This window comes from Dunckerocampus dactyliophorus, chromosome 11, assembly GCF_027744805.1.
Source record: "Dunckerocampus dactyliophorus isolate RoL2022-P2 chromosome 11, RoL_Ddac_1.1, whole genome shotgun sequence".
NCBI classification, from domain to species: domain Eukaryota; kingdom Metazoa; phylum Chordata; class Actinopteri; order Syngnathiformes; family Syngnathidae; genus Dunckerocampus; species Dunckerocampus dactyliophorus.
The window spans coordinates 27,034,621-27,056,075 of record NC_072829.1 but is presented as its reverse complement, the minus strand read 5'-3'; the positions used below and the strand labels follow the sequence as shown (position 1 = coordinate 27,056,075).

At 40.8% G+C, this 21,455-nt stretch overlaps 1 protein-coding gene across 14 annotated transcripts in view; it reads right to left on the bottom strand.

Annotated features, from left to right (window-relative positions):
• The window catches only part of LOC129189671 (protocadherin alpha-C2-like), a 174,846-nt gene that overhangs the window by 123,959 nt on the left and 29,432 nt on the right, over positions 1-21,455 (bottom strand). The window contains exon 1 of one of the 14 annotated variants that reach the window (XM_054791622.1): positions 18,098-21,010. The exons of 8 other annotated variants lie outside the window; for them this stretch is intronic. In XM_054791622.1, the coding sequence (XP_054647597.1) occupies positions 18,098-20,446 (2,349 nt within the window). In that variant the 5' untranslated portion in view covers positions 20,447-21,010. Of the gene's footprint in view, positions 1-46; positions 4,201-4,272; positions 8,177-8,251; positions 11,244-11,322; positions 14,690-14,709; positions 18,004-18,097; positions 21,011-21,455 lie in introns of those variants that run through there. 5 more of the 14 variants (XM_054791621.1, XM_054791620.1, XM_054791616.1 and 2 more) reach the window with 5 other exon arrangements.

The window sequence follows — 21,455 nt, the reverse complement described above, 5'->3', positions numbered from 1 at the left end:
AATGATTGTGGTTATGTCTTGCTGATACACAAAATGTGATTCTTACCTCCCCTGAAGTGTGTCTCCTGTCAGGGAGCACCAGCGTGTTCGCATGGCTGCCTGGGACTATAGTAGAACCTATACTCATTCTGGGTCCAACTAACATGTAGCGTTTGTCTCCTGATCTGTACTGGATGCTGTGACACAGTGTCCCATCATAATTTGTGTCTTGGAGATATTTGGAAGTGTACTCTGTGGATTTGGAGCACTGCATGGCGATCAGCACGATGATGCTGATGACAAAAAGGAGGGAGACCGAGCCCAAAGTGATGATGAGATAAAAAGTCACATTGTCGTCCTCCTCGTCCACGTTTGCTGCTGCACGTTTGACATCAGAAGCTGCAAAAGCCTCTTTGGGCTCCACAAGTTTGACAGTCACAGTAGCTGTTGCTGAGAGTGAAACGTTGCCATTGTCTTTGACCAGTATGAGCAGTTGGTGCTCAGCCTCGTCCGTCTCTGTGAATGAGCGAAGTGTTCTGATCTGGCCCGTGTAGCGGTCCAAAGCAAAGAGACTGTGGTCAGTGACTTGCTGCAGTGAAAACAGTAACCAGCCGTTATATCCTATATCAGCGTCATAGGCTCTGACTTTAGTCACCAAGTCTCCTGCTTTCATATTGCGGGGAATCTCCTCCACACCTTCAGCAGAGCCGTTGGAGCTGACTGGATACAGGATGACTGGAGCGTTGTCGTTCTGATCCAGAATGAACACGTTCACTGTCACATTGCTGCTCAGTGGAGGACTTCCACCGTCTGTGGCCACTACTTGGAACTGGAAACTTTTCAGCATCTCAAAGTCAAAACTTTTTAAAGCAATAACATCGCCGGTTTCTGAATTTATATTGAGAAATGAAGTGTCTCTGTTTTCATGAGCCACATTCCTAAAAATGTGATAAGAAATCATTGCATTTTCTCCTTCGTCTTGGTCAGATGCCTTTACAGAAAACACCGAATCTCCTGGCTGATTATTCTCACTAATGTAGAAAGTGTAAGGCCTCAATAAAAACTCTGGGCTGTTATCATTTTTATCAGATACAAAAATACTGATGGTCTTTTCTGTTGTAAGGGCAGGCTCACCTGAGTCTTGGGCAATTATTGTTATATCATATACAGATTTCTGCTCCCTATCAAGCTGTGATTTAGTGACAACAGCAAACATGTTATTCTGCATGGATGCAGTTAACATAAAAGCAGAGTCTTCAGAAACATGACTGCTTATTTTGCCATTCATGCCAGAGTCTAAATCAGTAACACTGATGAGAGCTACTGTACTTCCTGGACGGGAGTCCTCTGAAATAGCGCTAGACAATGACGTCACTTCTATCTCCGGACAATTATCATTCAAGTCTACAATTTTAATAATTACACTTTTATCCGTTTTGAATGGAATAATTCCCTTGTCTGACGCCTGGATGTCAATATCATAACTGTCCTGTTCCTCAAAGTCAACGTTGCCTTTCACAATAATCTCCCCAGTGACAGGATCAATGTTGAATAATTGCCTGATTTTATCTTTGACGTCACTTCCGAATGAATAAACCACCTCCCCGTTAGAGCCTTCGTCAGAGTCAGTAGCGTTAACTTGAATGACGGTCGTGCCCACTGGGGCGTTCTCTTGCAGCATTACAGAATAAGTCTCTTTCGTAAACACTGGCGTGTTGTCATTCACGTCCAAAACCTTGATGTGGATTTCAACAGAACCTGTTTTAGGCGGGTTGCCGCCATCTATGGCTGTCAACACCAGTTTGTGGCTACTTTTGCTCTCTCTGTTTAGCTGCCTCTGTAGCTGCAAAATTGGCGTTTTGCCATCTCGACCTCGGTCTTTCACTTCTAGCCGGAAATGGTCATTTGGGCTTATTTTGTATTGCTGCACCGAGTTTGATCCGCTATCAGGGTCGTACGCGTTTTGCAACTGAAATTTTGTACCCACAGAAGCAGACTCGCTTATTTCTACTTGTTTTGTCTTGTCTGGAAATGTGGGGGAGTGGTCGTTTAAATCTAATATCTCCACTGTGATATAATGCACCTCCAGTGGGTTGTCAAGTACGGTTTTAAGATTAATCAAACATACATTACTCTCCTTACATACCTCTTCACGGTCAATTTGACGGTTTGCATAAAGACTTCCTTCGTTCTCATTTACCTTAAAGAGGTGCTCATTCGAGCCGGACATAATGCGGAATCTCCTCTGCTTTATCGAAGCCAGATCTACTCCTAAATCCTTTGCAACATTCCCAACAAATGTGCCCTCTTTAAGCTCCTCTGAGATAGAGTATCTCAGCTGTGCGTGAGCGGCGCTGAGAAATAAAAACAAAGCCAAGACGCAAAGCGAACGCGGCCGGTGTTGCCTCGCGTCCCGTCCTCTTTGTTCCATGGTTCGAGGCCAAAGTGGAAATCCAAACATGTCGATAAATTCCCCGCTTGTTTAGATTATTTTCTTCATCGCAGACTGCCAAATGACGTCCAACTAAAAGCAATTAGAGCGTTTTTTTCCCCCACAAAAGAACACGGGATAATTTCTGTGTGCTCAGTGAGCAACTGAATGCGGTCTAACCAGACTGGATATTGAAGGGGAGGACACCTCCTCTGCCGAGACAATGAATTTGCCTTACTGGTAACATACTGCCACCCCATGCATGTGTTTGAGAAGACATTTATTTCAACTGGCAATAATACAATCCCCACAAACGCGTATTTAGTTCCACAAATCATATCAAAACAGCAGCTTAAATGGTATCCCTCTCAAACCTCCATCACTTCAAATTATGCATGGGTTTGCAATAAATCAAATGTGATTAAAAAAAAAACAAGAAAGCCAGACATGTAGTGCATTGTAGCTTTAAAAGAACAATAATTTCATGTTTGATAGTCACTATATGCCCTAAAATGCTTCAACACTAAGTCATTTATTTATCCTTAAAACTAATGTGAACACTATTGCAGAGAAATCCACAGTAAACAATCCATTAATACAACATATTATGCAAATTGTGAACGAACAGTTAAGGCAACCCATTGCACTTATACTCATCACAGCGACAACGTGCTGTTATTGCTTACTACAAGCCGACACATGTTTCAACATCAAGAAATTCAATAAATTAGTCAAACCAAACATTCTGATGCATATAATACTACTCGTGTCCCTTGTCAGCATGTTACCAGGCAAAAATACTGCATCATAAAAAGACAATTTTTAAAAATTAAAACAGCTAAAACGCCAGATGAATTACTGTAGTGTTCATGCAAATATAGTGCAGTAAGTGCAAGTATAAACATAATTAATTATACTTGGTGTTTCTCTACAGATGTGTGGAAACAAGAGAATATATTTCCAGCACCATGGACAGCAGTGTTGCTGTGCAAATAGGCTCAAACTGCAGGAAGGACGACTTCTCGCACCTTTTCATGACCTCAAAGTAAGGAGACCCAATTATAACATGTGTACTTTTGTAAGGGTGGTGGTTATAGATGTGGTTTGTTAAGACTTAGTGGCAGGTGGTGTCATTCTGCCAGATAATCCATCCATCAATTTTCTAAATCATTTGTCCTCATAATAATGAAGCATATCCCAGCTGGCTTGGGCTAGAGGTGGGCTACACCCTGGAATGGTCACCAGCCAATCGCAGGGCACATATACAAAGAACCATTCACACTCACATTCATGCCTATAGACAATTTAATGGACAATGTACAATTCCAATAAGCCTAACATGGGATGTGGGAGGAAGCTGGGGTACCCGGAGAACATGCAAAGTCCTCACAGAGATATTCCGTTGCAGATGCAAACCGGGATCTCCTGACTCTGCGGCCAACATGGTAGGCACTAGGCCTGTGCTATATCTTATGTAGGAATGTGGTGTAGGCCTATCACGCAAGACAGTTAAGTTTAAATAATGAAGTGGTGAAAAACATACTCATCAAGTCACATTATTATCTCTGTAAGAATATGCTGCAATAATATGCACAAGGGCTAAAATCAGTTGTCGACAATATTAACTAATATCTAAAACCATTGCTATTTACGAGTGCCGAGAGGATCAAATGTGCAAAAGAAAACAAAAGCCATGAATCCCAACTCACAGTAAGACATCACAGCACATTGCTCACAAAATTGTACAACTTCAGTATGTTGCTGTGTCTAAAGAACAAAAAAATAATCCATTCAACAGACCAAATAATATGCATGATATTGGAAGCACAGACAAGCAAGAATTCTCACAAGAACTGTCTTACCTCCCCAGAAGAAGTGTGTCTCCTGTCAGGGAGCACCAGAGTGTTGGTGTGGCTTCCCGGGACTATAGTAGAACCAATACTCATTCTGGGTCCAACTAACATGTATCGTTTGTCTCCTGATCTGTACTGGATGCTGTGACACAGCGTCCCATCATAATTAGTGTCTTGGAGATATTTGGAAGTGTACTCTGTGGATTTGGAGGAGCACTGCATGGCGATCAGCACGATGATGCTGATGACAAAAAGGAGCGAAACCGAGCCCAAAGTGATGATGAGATAAAAAGTCACATTGTCGTCCTCCTCGTCCACTTTTGTTGCTGCGTGTTTGACATCAGAAGCTGCAAAAGCCTCTTTGGGCTCCACAAGTTTGACAGTCACAGTAGCTGTTGCTGAGAGTGAAACGTTGCCATTGTCTTTGACCAGTATGAGCAGTTGATGCTCAGCTTCGTCTGTCTCTGTGAATGAGCGAAGTGTTCTGATCTGGCCCGTATAGCGGTCCAAAGCAAAGAGACTGTGGTCAGTGACTTGCTGCAGTGAAAACAGTAACCAGCCGTTATATCCTATATCAGCGTCATAGGCTCTGACTTTAGTCACCAAGTCTCCTGCTTTCATATTGCGGGGAATCTCCTCCACACCTTCAGCAGAACCGTTGGAGCTGACTGGATACAGGATGACTGGAGTGTTGTCGTTCTGATCCAGAATGAACACGTTCACTGTCACATTGCTGCTCAGTGGAGGACTTCCACCGTCTGTGGCCACTACTTGGAACTGGAAACTTTTCAGGATCTCAAAGTCAAAACTTTTTAATGCTGAAATGTGACCATTCTCAGAATTGATATTCAGACTGTGTAAATACAGCTGTTCCTTTTCTTGTCCATCTCTTAAAATATTATATGAAATATGGGCATTATCGCCTTCGTCGTGGTCAAATGCTCTCACAGAAATCATTGATTGGCCTGGAGGATTGTTCTCAGTAACATAAAATGTGTAAGGGCTAGATGAAAACTCTGGACTGTTGTCATTTACATCTGATACAACAATAGATATGCTTTTTTCAGATGACAGAGGTGGGACACCTGCATCTCTTGCAATGACAGTTACCTCATATGTGGATTGCGTTTCTCTATCCAGGAGCGATTTTGTGACTATTGAGTACATGTTATCCTGTGTTGAAGGTGATAACATGAAGGGAACATGTTCACTGAGTGAACAAATAACCTTCCCATTCAGACCAGAGTCTTTATCAATAACACTGATTAATGCTACAGTGGTTCCCACACGTGCATCCTCTGCTATGGCTCTGGAAAATGAAGTCACTTCTATCTGTGGAGCATTGTCATTCAAATCAACTATTTTCACCAAGACACTTTTATCTGTTCTGAAAGGGGCAGGTCCTTTATCAGATGCTTGTATATCAATCTCATAACTCTCCTCTAATTCAAAATCAATCTGATCTTGTACACGAATTACACCTGTAATCGGATCTACACTAAATAAGTCATGTATTCTGCTGTTTACATTACCTAATGTATAAATAATTTCACCGTTGGAGCCCTCATCTAAATCAGTGGCGTTCACTTTGATGACTGTTGTGCCAATTGGAACATTTTCATTTAAAAAAACAGAATACGTATCTTCAGTGAAAACTGGCATGTTATCATTAACATCTAAAACATGCACCAACATTTCAGCAGTTCCAGACCTACTTGGTTTCCCTCCATCAATGGCTGAAATGAGCAGCTTGTGTTGGCTTTTTGTTTCCCTGTCGAGCGACTTCAGCAAGACTAATATTGGTATTTTTCCATCTTTTCCTCGATCTTTGATTTCCAAACGAAAATGGTCATTAGCACTGAGCTTATACTCCTGGACGGAAAAGGGGCCCACGTCTGGGTCATGTGCAGCTTGCAGCTGGAGGCGCAAGCCGGGCAGAGCTGACTCAGAAATGTTCAGACGCGACGTGTTGATAGAGAAGCTGGGGGAGTGGTCGTTCACGTCCAGCACTTCCACGCTCACATAGTGGATTTCCAGTGGGTTTTCCAGCAGCGTTTTGAGCTGAATCACACACACGCTGCTCCGTTCGCACACCTTCTCCCTGTCGATGACTCTGTTAACATACAGCAGGCCGTCGTCGTGGTTTACTCGAAAAAACGGCTCTGATGAGCCCTCTGCGATGCGGTATCGTCTCTCTTTCAGCGTGCCCCTGTCTAATCCCAAATCTTTCGCTATGTTCCCCACAACAGCACCTTCCTTCACTTCTTCAGCGATGGAATATCTGATCTGTGCACCAACTATGCTCCACGGCAAAATAAATGCGGCCAAGAAAGCAATCAGTCGCCATTGTCCTCCAGATGAGTCCCTTCCTGTGTCTTTCATCATGATGGAACAATGATAAAGCCACCTTGGATTAAAAAATATAACCGTATAAAATGTAAAATTATTTTAAAACAATATATTTCGTCCTCAAACCGCTCAAAATGACTCGCCGCTCTGTACGGGCAGAATGCGTCTGGCTCTATTGTGTAAATATCTACCCCACAAAGGGGAGGATCATTTCTCACAAAGAGCGTCTTCGGAACACATTTGCGCTCACACACTGACACCAAGTGATCGTCTCCAGTAAGTAGTAGGCTATAAATTCAGTTCAACACACACGACTTTTTACTTCGATTAAAATTAAGGCTTATATGCACATATTGATCGCCTAAATGCAGAAAGAAATGCCCTGTTATGCAATCACTTCTGTGTATTTAATGAGCAAGTGTACAAACATGGCCTATGGATCAGAAACAAATAATACATCTTGGTTGATAGCTCTTGCATTTCGTGAAATCTGACAGACCAACTCATACTGCAGCATCAATAAACCAAAAATGTATATTAAAATAATAACGTGGCACTGGTGAGTGCCGCTTGACTGTTTTCGTTATTCAACTTCATTTAATGGATGTTTAGCGCCAGTGGAAAGCAAAATGTTGAAAAGCATCAGTTTCAATTTATGAAGAAAATTGGCAAACAAATACTAAATTTTGGTATGTTCATGGCAGCAGGGCACTGTTCACTAAAATCTCAATTGTAAATGTACATACAAAATGCCTCTTTTTAAATGTTTTTCCTATGCATACACATAAACAGTCATCGAAAAATTACATTGTGCACAATAGTGCACTCTATTTATTCCACGTTATGATGGTGAGGCTTTTTCTATGAAGTTTTTTTCCACCACAGCTTACCATTTTCGGTGTTGTTGGGCTGACCAGGACGTGACGTAATGGCGACGTAATTTGACGTTTTGCATGTCACAAAATGGGAATGCGCAAACGAGCTGAAATTGACTTCAGATCGTATTTTATACACACCAGACTCACAGAAAATATTCGACATTGTTTCCCCTGTTTAGTCAGTGTGCGTGGAGAATATTTGTATATGGTTATAAATTGAAATGACTGTAGTCTGCGTATTATCACCCTTGAAGTGACGGCACCATCCCTGGTACCCCTTTCAGGAGAATCATCCATATATAAAAATTGACCCACACAATTAGTCTACTTCTTGAAAAGAATCATACCATCATTAAAATCAACGATGACGATATTTGAAAAAAAGTATATATAGGCTCGTGTATTGTATCTGTTCAACATAGCTATAAACCTATATCATATGTGATCATATGCACTGTGTTGCAGGATAAGTAGATCATAGGTTGCCTGTAGAGCACATTGTATTATTTTTTCTTTATATTTAATGAACAAATTGACTAGACAAACTGTAACCTAGTGTGCAATATCTTATTCAAATTAGTAAAAGTGAACGAGAACCAACTGACAAAACCTGCAACCACTATTGCAATCCTCTATGTTCTCACCAAAGTTTTCTGCATTTTCTGCACCTCTATTTGTGAATCTATAGCAGAATGGGGTTGTAAGGGTGCACTTCAATTATATTGTAAGCAGTCACTACAGGAAAAGAATGTCATTCTTACCTCCCCAGAAGAAGTGTGTCTCCTGTCAGGGAGCACCAGAGTGTTGGCGTGGCTTCCCGGGACTATAGTAGAACCTATACTCATTCTGGGTCCAACTAGCATGTAGCGTTTGTCTCCTGATCTGTACTGGATGCTGTGACACAGTGTCCCATCATAATTAGTGTCTTGGAGATATTTGGAAGTGTACTCTGTAGATTTAGAGCACTGCATGGCGATCAGCACGATGATGCTGATGACAAAAAGGAGCGAGACTGAGCCCAAAGTGATGATGAGATAAAAAGTCACATTGTCGTCCTCCTCGTCCACGTTTGCTGCTGCACGTTTGACATCAGAAGCTGCAAAAGCCTCTTTGGGCTCCACAAGTTTGACAGTCACAGTAGCTGTTGCTGAGAGTGAAACGTTGCCATTGTCTTTGACCAGTATGAGCAGTTGATGCTCAGCTTCGTCTGTCTCTGTGAATGAGCGAAGTGTTCTGATCTGGCCCGTATAGCGGTCCAAAGCAAAGAGACTGTGGTCAGTGACTTGCTGCAGTGAAAACAGTAACCAGCCGTTATATCCTATATCAGCGTCATAGGCTCTGACTTTAGTCACCAAGTCTCCTGCTTTCATATTGCGGGAAATCTCCTCCACACCTTCAGCAGAACCGTTGGAACTGCCTGGATGCAGGATGACTGGAGCGTTGTCGTTCTGGTCCAGAATGAACACGTTCACTGTCACATTGCTGCTCAGTGGGGGACTTCCACCGTCTGTGGCCACTACTTGGAACTGGAAACTTTTCAGCACTTCAAAGTCAAAACTTTTTAGCGAGATGACGTCTCCTGTTTCAGAATTGATATTCATAAAATATATCACTGCACTGTCCTTCTTGGCAGGAGCAATTTTGTATGATATAACTGCATTTTCATTTGCGTCTTTGTCAGTTGCCCTTAAAGAGAACACTGATGCGCCTGCGATGTTGTTTTCTAACAGGTAAAAATTTAACTGTCTTTCGTCAAAATGTGGGCTGTTGTCATTTACATCAGATACCTCGATGTCAAATGTCCTGAAACTAGATAAAGGAGGTTCCCCACAATCTGTGGCCTTTATTGTTATGTCATAATGAGACACCTCCTCTCGATCCAAAAAGCTCTTAGTTACAACTGAATAGGTGTTCTCCTTATAAGAAGGTTTCAATTCAAAAGGTACATCATTGGTGATCTGTGAAATAATTTTGCCATTTATTCCAGAATCCTTATCCATAACACTAATGAGGGAAATAACTGTACCAGGCTTTGAATCCTCAGACACTTTATTTGATAGTGATGTCACTTCTATTACTGGTGTGTTATCATTGACATCTTTAATCTTTACAACCACTCTACACCTGCTGGTCAGTGGAGGTGTTCCTTTGTCAGTTGCCTCAATTTCTAGCTTGTAAATCTCAGAGTCCTCATAATTTACAAGCCCTTTTAACTTTATGTGTCCACTAAAACTATCAATTTCAAAGATATCATATCCCTTACGTGCCAATGTTTTGCTGAGGCTATACTCTATTTCACCATTAGTCCCTTCATCTCGATCTGTTGCATTTACACTTGTTACAATCGTACCGACTGACACATTCTCAAATATTACAACACTGTAACTGTCCTGACTGAATATGGGACGATTATCATTGGTGTCAAGCACAACAATGGAAATATTGAGTGTGCCTGATCTTTGAGGTTTTCCCCCATCGATTGCGGTAACAATTAAGGAATGTTTATTTTTCTGCTCTCTATCTAATGACCTTTTCAGCACCAAAAACGGTATTTTATCGTCATCACTTTGGACAATATCCAGCTCAAAATGTTCATTAGGTGTTATGTTGTATGTCCGCACAGAGTTAATTTCAGCATCTGGATCACGGGCTGCGTGCAGCTGGAATCGTGTTCCAGAAGAGGATTGCTCACCAATTTCAAAAGTCTGTTTCTTTTCCAAAAAAACAGGACTGTGGTCGTTTACATCAGTGATTTCCACCACTACATAATGCACCTCGAGGGGATTCTCAACCAAGATCTTTAGCTCCATTAAGCATGCCCCTTTCCCCTGACAAAGCTCCTCTCGGTCCATCTTCTGTTGAATCTGCAAGTCCCCATTGTCTGCGTTTACCTTAAAATATGCGTCCGCTGATCCAGACACCACCCTGAAGAGCCTGTCACTCAGTGAGCTTCTATCCAGACCTAGATCTTTTGCAACATTGCCCACAACAGTTCCAGCCGACATCTCCTCTGGAACAGCGTAGCGCAGTTCGGCCAAGGCACGCTCCCCGAAAAACAACAGCAAGGACAAGTGGAGAAGAAAGCACAAAAAGCTCCTCATTTGGAATCCTCGTTTGCCTTTCATTGTTAATTAAGAACACCGAGAGTAACCTTCCATTCGAATAAAAAATATGTTTATCAGCACCGTCTTATTTAATGTGGTCAGAAATCACACCACAAGGCTTCGGACGCCAGGAACAAATGAATGCTCTGTTGTAAGACTGCAAACAAAAGCTGAGTGTGGATGGCCTTATTGGTGTGACAGCGACACCAAGGGGACATTTTAAGTATTACAACTACATGTTATCAAATGCATTTATTGTACTCCTCTTACTGTACTTTGTGACTTTATTCGTAAAGCTCAACCTCAAGATTAAAAAAAAAAAAAATCATGAAAGCACATTTCAGCACCACGGAGAGCACCATACTCCCAACCCAATTTCCATTCATCAACTACGGTAAAGATTTAGTCATTTACATCACTAAGGCAATTTAGACATCCAACAAATTATTGATATAATTGCCTATTAGATAATCTGTTCTGTAAGCAGATATTGAAAGAAAGAAGATCGTTATTGTTAGCTGATAGAAGGCCAAATTGTTTCAGAAACACACTCACACTCAAAATACCGATGATTTAACAATGCTTATTTCAACATGTATTGTGTCCGAAAGGAGTGGAATGTAATATCACCTTTGCTCCTATCAAATTACCTAAACAATGCATTAATTGTTTAGCTAATTTGTGATACATCACAAAACAATACACTATACTGCTTGTCAAGTTCTTACCTCCCCAGAAGAAGTTTGTCTCCTGTCAGGGAGCACCAGCGTGTTGGCGTGGCTGCCTGGGACTATAGTAGAACCTATACTCATTCTGGGTCCAACTAACATGTAGCGTTTGTCTCCTGATCTGTACTGGATGCTGTGACACAGTGTCCCATCATAATTAGTGTCTTGGAGATATTTGGAAGTGTACTCTGTGGATTTGGAGGAGCACTGCATGGCAATCAGCACGATGATGCTGATGATGAAGAGAAACGAGACTGAGCCCAAAGTGATGATGAGATAAAAAGTCACATTGTCGTCCTCCTCGTCCACGTTTGCTGCTGCACGTTTGACATCAGAAGCTGCAAAAGCCTCTTTGGGCTCCACAAGTTTGACAGTCACAGTAGCTGTTGCTGAGAGTGAAACGTTGCCATTGTCTTTGACCAGTATGAGCAGTTGATGCTCAGCCTCATCTGTCTCTGTGAATGAGCGAAGTGTTCTGATCTGGCCCGTATAGCGGTCCAAAGCAAAGAGACTGTGGTCAGTGACTTGCTGCAGTGAAAACAGTAACCAGCCGTTATATCCTATATCAGCGTCATAGGCTCTGACTTTAGTCACCAAGTCTCCTGCTTTCATATTGCGGGGAATCTCCTCCACACCTTCAGCAGAACCGTTGGAGCTGACTGGATACAGGATGACTGGAGGGTTGTCGTTCTGATCCAGAATGAACACGTTCACTGTAACGTTGCTGCTCAGTGAAGGACTTCCACCATCTGTGGCCACTACTTGGAACTGGAAACTTTTCAGTAACTCAAAGTCAAAACTTTTTAGTGCTGATATTTGTCCATTCTCTGGATTTATATTTAAGAAGGTTGTCACATCATTTCCATTCCCGGCTCTGATAATATGGTAAGAAATAGCTGCATTTTCATTCACATCATTGTCAGTGGCAGTGACTGAGAATACTGACTGTCCAGCAACATTATTTTCTGACAGGTAAAAGTAGAGTGGATACTGGTGGAAATGTGGTCTGTTATCATTCACATCTGATACCTGAATATCTAAAGTTTTAGAAGTAGACAATGGAGGCTCACCACAGTCTGTAGACGTTATTGTTATTTTATAGTCTGAAACCTCCTCTCTATCTAAATATTCCTTAGTGACAACCGAGTAAATGTTCTCTTTGTATGAAGGTTTTAATTCAAATGGGACATCATTGGTGATCTGTGAAATAATTTTGCCATTTAATCCAGAATCTTTATCCACAACACTAATGAGGGAAATAACTGTACCAGGTTTGGAGTCTTCAGACACTTTATTTGACAGTGATGTCACTTCTATTTCTGGAGGATTATCATTGACATCTTTTATTTTTATAATGACTCGACACCTGCCTGTTAAAGGAGGTTGTCCTTTATCAGATGCTTGAATCTCAAGTTTATAAATCTCTGATTCCTCAAAATCTAAAGCTCCTTCCAGCTTGATGAGTCCACTTAACTTGTCTAGTTCAAATATGTCATAAGCCTTATTTACAGTTTTTCCAAGGCTATATTGTATTTCACTATTAGTCCCTTCATCTGGATCTATTGCATTTACTTGTATAACACTTGTTCCAACAGGAGAATTTTCTTTTATTTCAACAGTATAAGTATCTTGACTAAAAACTGGACGGTTATCATTACTGTCAAGAACAATAATTGTCACATTAAGTATTCCTGATCGCTGTGGTTTCCCCCCATCAACCGCAGTCACAATTAACAAGTGATTTTTATTTTGTTCTCTGTCTAAAGACTTTTTCAGCACTAGAAATGGTATTCTCTCTTCATCATTTTGACTTATATCTAGTTCAAAATGTTCATTAGAAGTTAATGCGTATGTGCGAACAGAATTAATTCCGGCATCAGGATCACTGGCTGCATGCAGCTCGAATCTTGTTCCAGAAGACGATTGCTCAGCTATTTCAAATACCTGCTCTTTGTCAGAAAACCTCGGAGAGTGGTCGTTCACGTCAGTAATTTCCACAACAACGTGGTGCATCTCCAGTGGGTTTTCAACAAGAATTTTCAGCTCCATGACGCAAGCTCCACTGCCCTCACAAAGCGCCTCTCTGTCGATTTTCCTACGGACCTCTAATGCACCATTTTCCGGCCTGACCTGAAAGAATGCCTCCTTAGTTCCAGACACCACACGAAACTGACGATCCACCAGAGAAGATTTGTCCAGACCAAGGTCCTTGGCGACATTTCCGACCACAGTTCCCTCTTTTACCTCCTCTGGAATCGAGTAGCGCAATTCAGCCGAGGCTCGTCCTCCCAAATACAAAAGCGGACATAAAACAAAAAACAACCAGCGGCAGCATGTCCCACTCCCCATGGTTAAAAAAACATGAAAAACGATATCCTTTCTTCCTGTTAATTATAGCTCTTCTCTTTCCAAACAGTGCAACTGTTGGTCTGAGGACAACACACACAGGCCGTCCCGTTTCAAATGCCAACTACAAATGATGAGATGTATCACACAAAGGATGTTTTAGGGGAGGAACAACATCCGTTCTGTCCTGGCTGATATTACAGTGACACCACGAGGGTAGAAATATTAAAACCTTATCTCAACACAGTCTTTTTATTCAGTATTTAATAATTTGCAATCGCAAACCACTTAATAAATAGCAATGCAGGTTTATTTCATGACACATTAAACACTGTAATCAAAAAATATTTATCCAGTCTTCTCACTTTACAGCCGTGGCAAAAGTGTTTGGAGGTGACTTAAATGTTGTTTGCTGCGTAAGTTTTCATATTTGTGATCTAGACCGTTTCTATCATATTTTAATCTGCATTTGTTTTTGTCTAAATCACTAAAATGTAGGCCTAAGAAAATTACTCTAAGTCTAAATAAGTTAGTGACTTCCTGAAAAATAATTGTAGCTATTGGCATTCTATAAATAGTCCAATATACCGTCCTTAAATTCTTTAAATCTTAAATGTGAATTGCTTTTTTAATGTTGAGAAATATGCAAACAATTTGCTTAAAATATACTATAGGCCTAATACACGAAATGACTAATATTAAAATAGATACAAGTATTAAAAAACTAATAACGCAAATAGTAGTGGTGAAATATATTTATTAGGTATATTTTCATAAAACTTAATTACTGCAAAACCACAGATTCGAACAAGTCAAACACAAAAACCCACCCAGCTATACATTTTCTATACTGCTTGTCTTCACTAGAGTTGCCGGTATGCTGGAGCCTATCCCAGTTGTCTTTGGGTGAGAGGCGGGGAAAACACAAGAACCATGGAGGAATAATTTGTTGTGCTGTGTGTAATTATTTGTTCAATTCCAAAATCACAATTGCAAGCATCTCCACAAATTATTCATAAAAGTAAAGATTTTATGTCTTACCTCCCCAGAAGAAGTGTGTCTCCTGTCAGGGAGCACCAGAGTGTTGGCGTGGCTGCCCGAGACTATTGTAGAACCTATACTCATTCTGGGTCCAACTAGCATGTAGCGTTTGTCTCCTGATCTGTACTGGATGCTGTGACACAGTGTCCCATCATAATTAGTGTCTTGGAGATATTTGGAAGTGTACTCTGTGGATTTGGAGGAGCACTGCATGGCGATCAGCACGATGATGCTGATGACAAAAAGGAGCGAGACGGAGCCCAAAGTGATGATGAGATAAAAAGTCACGTTGTCGTCCTCTTCGTCCACATTTGCTGCTGCACGTTTGACATCAGAAGCTGCAAAAGCCTCTTTGGGCTCCACAAGTTTGACAGTCACAGTAGCTGTTGCTGAGAGTGAAACGTTGCCATTGTCTTTGACCAGTATGAGCAGTTGGTGCTCAGCCTCGTCCGTCTCTGTGAATGAGCGAAGTGTTCTGATCTGGCCCGTATAGCGGTCCAAAGCAAAGAGACTGTGGTCAGTGACCTGCTGCAGTGAAAACAGTAACCAGCCGTTATATCCTATATCAGCGTCATAGGCTCTGACTTTAGTCACCAAGTCTCCTGCTTTCATATTGCGGGGAATCTCCTCCACACCTTCAGCAGAACCGTTGGAGCTGACTGGATACAGGATGACTGGGGCGTTGTCGTTCTGATCCAGAATGAACACGTTCACTGTAACGTTGCTGCTCAGTGAAGGACTTCCACCGTCTGTGGCCACTACTTGGAACTGGAAACTTTTCAGCGTCTCAAAGTCAAAACTTTTTAGTGCTGATATTTGTCCATTCTCTGGATTTATATTTAAGAACGTTGTTACGTCATTTTCATTCCCTGCTCTGATAATATTGTAAGAAATAGCTGCATTTTCATTCACATCATTGTCAGTGGCAGTGACTGAGAATACTGACTGTCCAGCAACATTATTTTCTGACAGGTAAAAGTAGAGTGGATACTGGTGGAAATGTGGTCTGTTATCATTCACATCTGATACCTGAATATCTAAAGTTTTAGAAGTAGACAGTGGAGGCTCACCACAGTCTGTAGATGTTATTGTTATTTTATAGTCTGAAACCTCCTCTCTATCTAAATATTCCTTAGTGACAACCGAGTAAATGTTCTCCTTGTATGAAGGTTTTAATTCAAATGGGACATCATTGGTGATCTGTGAAATAATTTTGCCATTTAATCCAGAATCTTTATCCACAACACTAATGAGGGAAATAACTGTACCAGGTTTGGAGTCTTCAGACACTTTATTTGACAGTGATGTCACTTCTATTTCTGGAGGATTATCATTGACATCTTTTATCTTTATGATGACTCGACACCTGCCTGTTAAAGGAGGTTGCCCTTTGTCAGATGCTTGAATGTCAAGTTTATAAATCTCTGATTCCTCAAAATCTAAAGCTCCTTTCAGCTTGATGAGTCCACTTAACTTGTCTAGTTCAAATATGTCATAAGCCTTATTTACAGTTTTGCCAAGGCTATATTCTATTTCACTATTAGTCCCTTCATCTGGATCTATTGCATTCACTTGTATAACACTTGTTCCAACAGGAGTATTTTCTTTTATTTCAACAGTATAAGTATCTTGATTAAAAGATGGAAGGTTATCATTACTATCGAGAACAATAATGGTCACATTAAGTGTGCCTGATCGTTGTGGTTTTCCCCCATCGACTGCCGTAACAGTTAACAAGTGATGTTTATTTTGTTCTCTGTCTAAAGATCTTTTCAGCACTAAAAAAGGTGTTTTCTCTTCATCGTTTTGACTTATATCTAGTTCAAAATATTCATTAGAAGTTAATCTATATCCCCGCACAGAGTTAATTCCGGCATCAGGATCACGGGCTGCGTGCAGCTGGAATCGTCGTCCGGGAGACGATTGCTCAGCTATTTCAAATACCTGCTCTTTGTCAGAAAACCTCGGAGAGTGGTCGTTCGCGTCAGTTACTTCCACAACGACGTGATGCATCTCCAGTGGGTTTTCAACAAGAATTTTCAGCTCCATGACGCAAGCTCCGCTGCCCTCACAAAGCGCCTCTCTGTCGATTTTCCTACGGACCTCTAATGCACCATTTTCCGGCCTGACCTGAAAGAATGCCTCCTTAGTTCCAGACACCACACGAAACTGTCGATCCACCAGAGAGGATTTGTCCAGACCAAGGTCCTTGGCGACATTTCCGACCACAGTTCCCTCTTTTACCTCCTCTGGAATCGAGTAGCGCAATTCAGCCGAGGCTCGTCCTCCCAAATACAAAAGCGGACATAAAACAAAAAACAACCAGCGGCAGCATGTCCCTCTCCCCATGGTTAAAAAAACATGAAAAACGATATCCTTTCTTCCTGTTAATTATAGCTCTTCTCTTTCCAAACAGTGCAACTGTTGGTCTGAGGACAACACACACAGGCCGTCCCGTTTCAAATGCCAACTACAAATGATGAGATGTATCACACAAAGGATGTTTTAGGGGAGGAACAACATCCGTTCTGTCCTGGCTGATATTACAGTGACACCACGAGGGTAGAAATATTAAAACCTTATCTCAACACAGTCTTTTTATTCAGTATTTAATAATTTGCAATCGCAAACCACTTAATAAATAGCAATGCAGATTTATTTTATGACACAATAAACACTGTAATCAAAAAATATTCATTCAGTCTTCTCACTTTACAGCCGTGGCAAAAGTGTTTGGAGGTGACTTAAATGTTGTTTGCTGCGTAAGTTTTCATATTTGTAATCTAGACCGTTTGTATCATATTTTAATCTGCATTTGTTTTTTTCTAAATCACTAAAATGTAGGCCTAAGAAAATTACTCTAAGTCTAAATAAGTTAGTGGCTTCCTGAAAAATAATTGTAGCTATTGGCATTCTATAAATAGTCCAATATACCGTCCTTAAAGTCTTTAAATATTAAATGTGAATTGCTTTTTTAATGTTGAGAAATATGAAAACAATTTGCTTAAAATATACTATAGGCCTAATACACAAAATGACTAATATTAAAATAGGTACAAGTAATAAAATAACTAATAACGCAAATAGTAGTGGTGAAATATATTTATTAAATATATTTTCATAAAACTTAATTACTGCAAAACCACAGATTCGAACAAGCCAAACACAAGAACCCACCCAGCTACACATTTTCTATACTGCTTGTCTTCACTAGAGTTGCGGGTATGCTGGAGCCTATCCCAGTTGTCTTTGGGTGAGAGGCGGGGAAAACACAAGAACCATGGAGGAATAATTTGTTGTGCTGTGCGTAATTATTTGTGCAATTCCAGAATCACAATTGCAAGCATCTCCACAAATTATTCATAAAAGTAAAGATTTTATGTCTTACCTCCCCAGAAGAAGTGTGTCTCCTGTCAGGGAGCACCAGAGTGTTGGCGTGGCTGCCTGGGACTATAGTAGAACCTATACTCATTCTGGGTCCAACTAGCATGTAGCGTTTGTCTCCTGATCTGTACTGGATGCTGTGGCACAGTGTCCCATCATAATTTGTGTCTTGGAGATATTTGGAAGTGTACTCTGTAGATTTGGAGGAGCACTGCATGGCGATCAGCACGATGATGCTGATGATGAAGAGAAGCGAGACTGAGCCCAAAGTGATGATGAGATAAAAAGTCACATTGTCGTCCTCCTCGTCCACGTTTGCTGCTGCACGTTTGACATCAGAAGCTGCAAAAGCCTCTTTGGGCTCCACAAGTTTGACAGTCACAGTAGCTGTTGCTGAGAGTGAAACGTTGCCATTGTCTTTGACCAATATGAGCAGTTGATGCTCAGCCTCGTCCGTCTCTGTGAATGAGCGAAGTGTTCTGATCTGGCCCGTATAGCGGTCCAAAGCAAAGAGACTGTGGTCAGTGACTTGCTGCAGTGAAAACAGTAACCAGCCGTTATATCCTATATCAGCGTCATAGGCTCTGACTTTAGTCACCAAGTCTCCTGCTTTCATATTGCGGGGAATCTCCTCCACACCTTCAGCAGAACCGTTGGAGCTGATTGGATACAGGATGACCGGAGCGTTGTCGTTCTGATCCAGAATGAACACGTTCACTGTAACGTTGCTGCTCAGTGGAGGACTTCCACTGTCTGTGGCCACTACTTGGAACTGGAAACTTTTCAGTAACTCAAAGTCAAAACTTTTTAGTGCTGATATTTGTCCATTCTCTGGATTTATATTTAAGAAGGTTGTCACATCATTTTCATTCCCTGCTCTGATAATATTGTAAGAAATAGCTGCATTTTCATTCACATCATTGTCAGTGGCAGTGACTAAGAATACTGACTGTCCAGCAACATTATTTTCTGACAGGTAAAAGTAGAGTGGATACTGGTGGAAATGTGGTCTGTTATCATTCACATCTGATACCTGAATATCTAAAGTTTTAGAAGTAGACAGTGGAGGCTCACCACAGTCTGTAGATGTTATTGTTATTTTATAGTCTGAAACCTCCTCTCTATCTAAATATTCCTTAGTGACAACCGAGTAAATGTTCTCCTTGTATGAAGGTTTTAATTCAAATGGGACATCATTGGTGATCTGTGAAATAATTTTGCCATTTAATCCAGAATCTTTATCCACAACACTAATGAGGGAAATAACTGTACCAGGTTTGGAGTCTTCAGACACTTTATTTGACAGTGATGTCACTTCTATTTCTGGAGGATTATCATTGACATCTTTTATCTTTATAATGACTCGACACCTGCCTGTTAAAGGAGGTTGCCCTTTGTCAGATGCTTGAATGTCAAGTTTATAAATCTCTGATTCCTCAAAATCTAAAGCTCCTTTCAGCTTGATGAGTCCACTTAACTTGTCTAGTTCAAATATGTCATAAGCCTTATTTACAGTTTTTCCAAGGCTATATTGTATTTCCCCATTAATCCCTTCATCTGGATCTATTGCATTCACTTGTATAACACTTGTTCCAACAGAAGTATTTTCTTTCATTTCAACAGCATAAGTATCTTGACTAAAAACTGGACGGTTATCATTAATGTCAAGAACAATAATGGTCACATTAAGTATTCCTGATCGTTGTGGTTTCCCCCCATCAACTGCAGTCACAATTAACAAGTGATTTTTATTTTGTTCTCTGTCTAAAGACTTCTTCAGCACTAAAAAGGGCAATTTATCATCGTCATTTTGGCTTACATCGAGTTCAAAATGTTCATTAGAACTTAATATATATGTGCGCACAGAGTTAATTCCGGCATCAGGATCACTGGCTGCATGCAGCTGGAAACGTGTTCCAGGAGACGAATGCTCAGCTATTTCAAATACCTGCTCTTTGTCAGAATATCTCGGAGAGTGGTCGTTCACGTCAGTAATTTCCACAACAACGTGGTGCATCTCCAGTGGGTTTTCAACAAGAATTTTCAGCTCCATGACGCAAGCTCCACTGCCTTCACAAAGCGCCTCTCTGTCGATTTTCCTACGGACCTCTAATGCACCATTTTCCGGCCTGACCTGAAAGAATGCCTCCTTAGTTCCAGACACCACACGGAACTGTCGATCCACCAGAGAAGATTTGTCGAGACCAAGATCCTTGGCGACATTTCCGACCACAGTTCCCTCTTTTACCTCCTCTGGAATCGAGTAGCGCAATTCAGCCGAGGCTCGTCCTCCCAAATACAAAAGCGGACACCAAACAAAAAGCAACCAGCGGCAGCATCTTCCGCTCCCCATTGTTAAAAAACATTAAAAACTCTATCCTCTCTTCCTGTTAATTATATATCTTCTCCTCCTAAACAGTGCAACTGTTGGTCTGAGGACAACACACACAGGCCGTCCCGTTTCAAATGCCAACTACAAATGATGAGATGTATCAAACAAAGGATGTTTTAGGGGAGGAACAACATCCGTTCTGTCCTGGCTGATATTACAGTGACACCACGAGGGTAGAAATATTAAAACGTTATTTCAACACAGTCATTTTGTTCAGTATTTAATCATTTACAGTCACAAAGCCCATAAAAATACCAACGCAGGTTTATTTAATGACAAAATAAACACTGTAATCAAAACCTCCATTCAGTCTTCTCACTTTACAGCCTTGGCAAAAGTGTTTGGAGGTGACTTAAATATTGTTTGCTGCGTAAGTTTTCATATTCTTGATCTAGATCGTGTCTATAATATTCAAATTGGCATCTTTTTTTCTAAAATCACTAAAATGTAGGCCTAAGAAAATTATTCTAAACCGAAGAAAATGTGTGACTTCCTGAACAATAATTCTAAATTTGACATTCTATAAATAGTCCAATATATTGTCCTTAAAGTTTTTAAATTTTAAATATGTATTGTTTCTTTAATTGTATTTTTTAGTGTTGCAAATTATGCAAACCTTACTTAAAATATACTATACATGCCTACCACATTAAATGACTAATAATAAACATAACACATTAAATGACTAATAATAAAACAAATACAAGTAACAACATAACTAATAACGCCAGTGGTGAAATATATTGATTAAATATATTTTCATAACACTGAGTTACTGCAAAACGGTAGAACCAACAAAGCCAAATACAAGAAGCCATCCATCCATTGTCTATACCACTTGTCCTCACTAGGGTTGCAGGTATGCTGGAGCCTATCCCAGCTCTCTTCGGGTGAGAGGCGGGGCAAACACAAGAACCATGGAGGAATAATTGGTTTTGTTGTGCCTAATTATTCATGCAATGCCAGAATC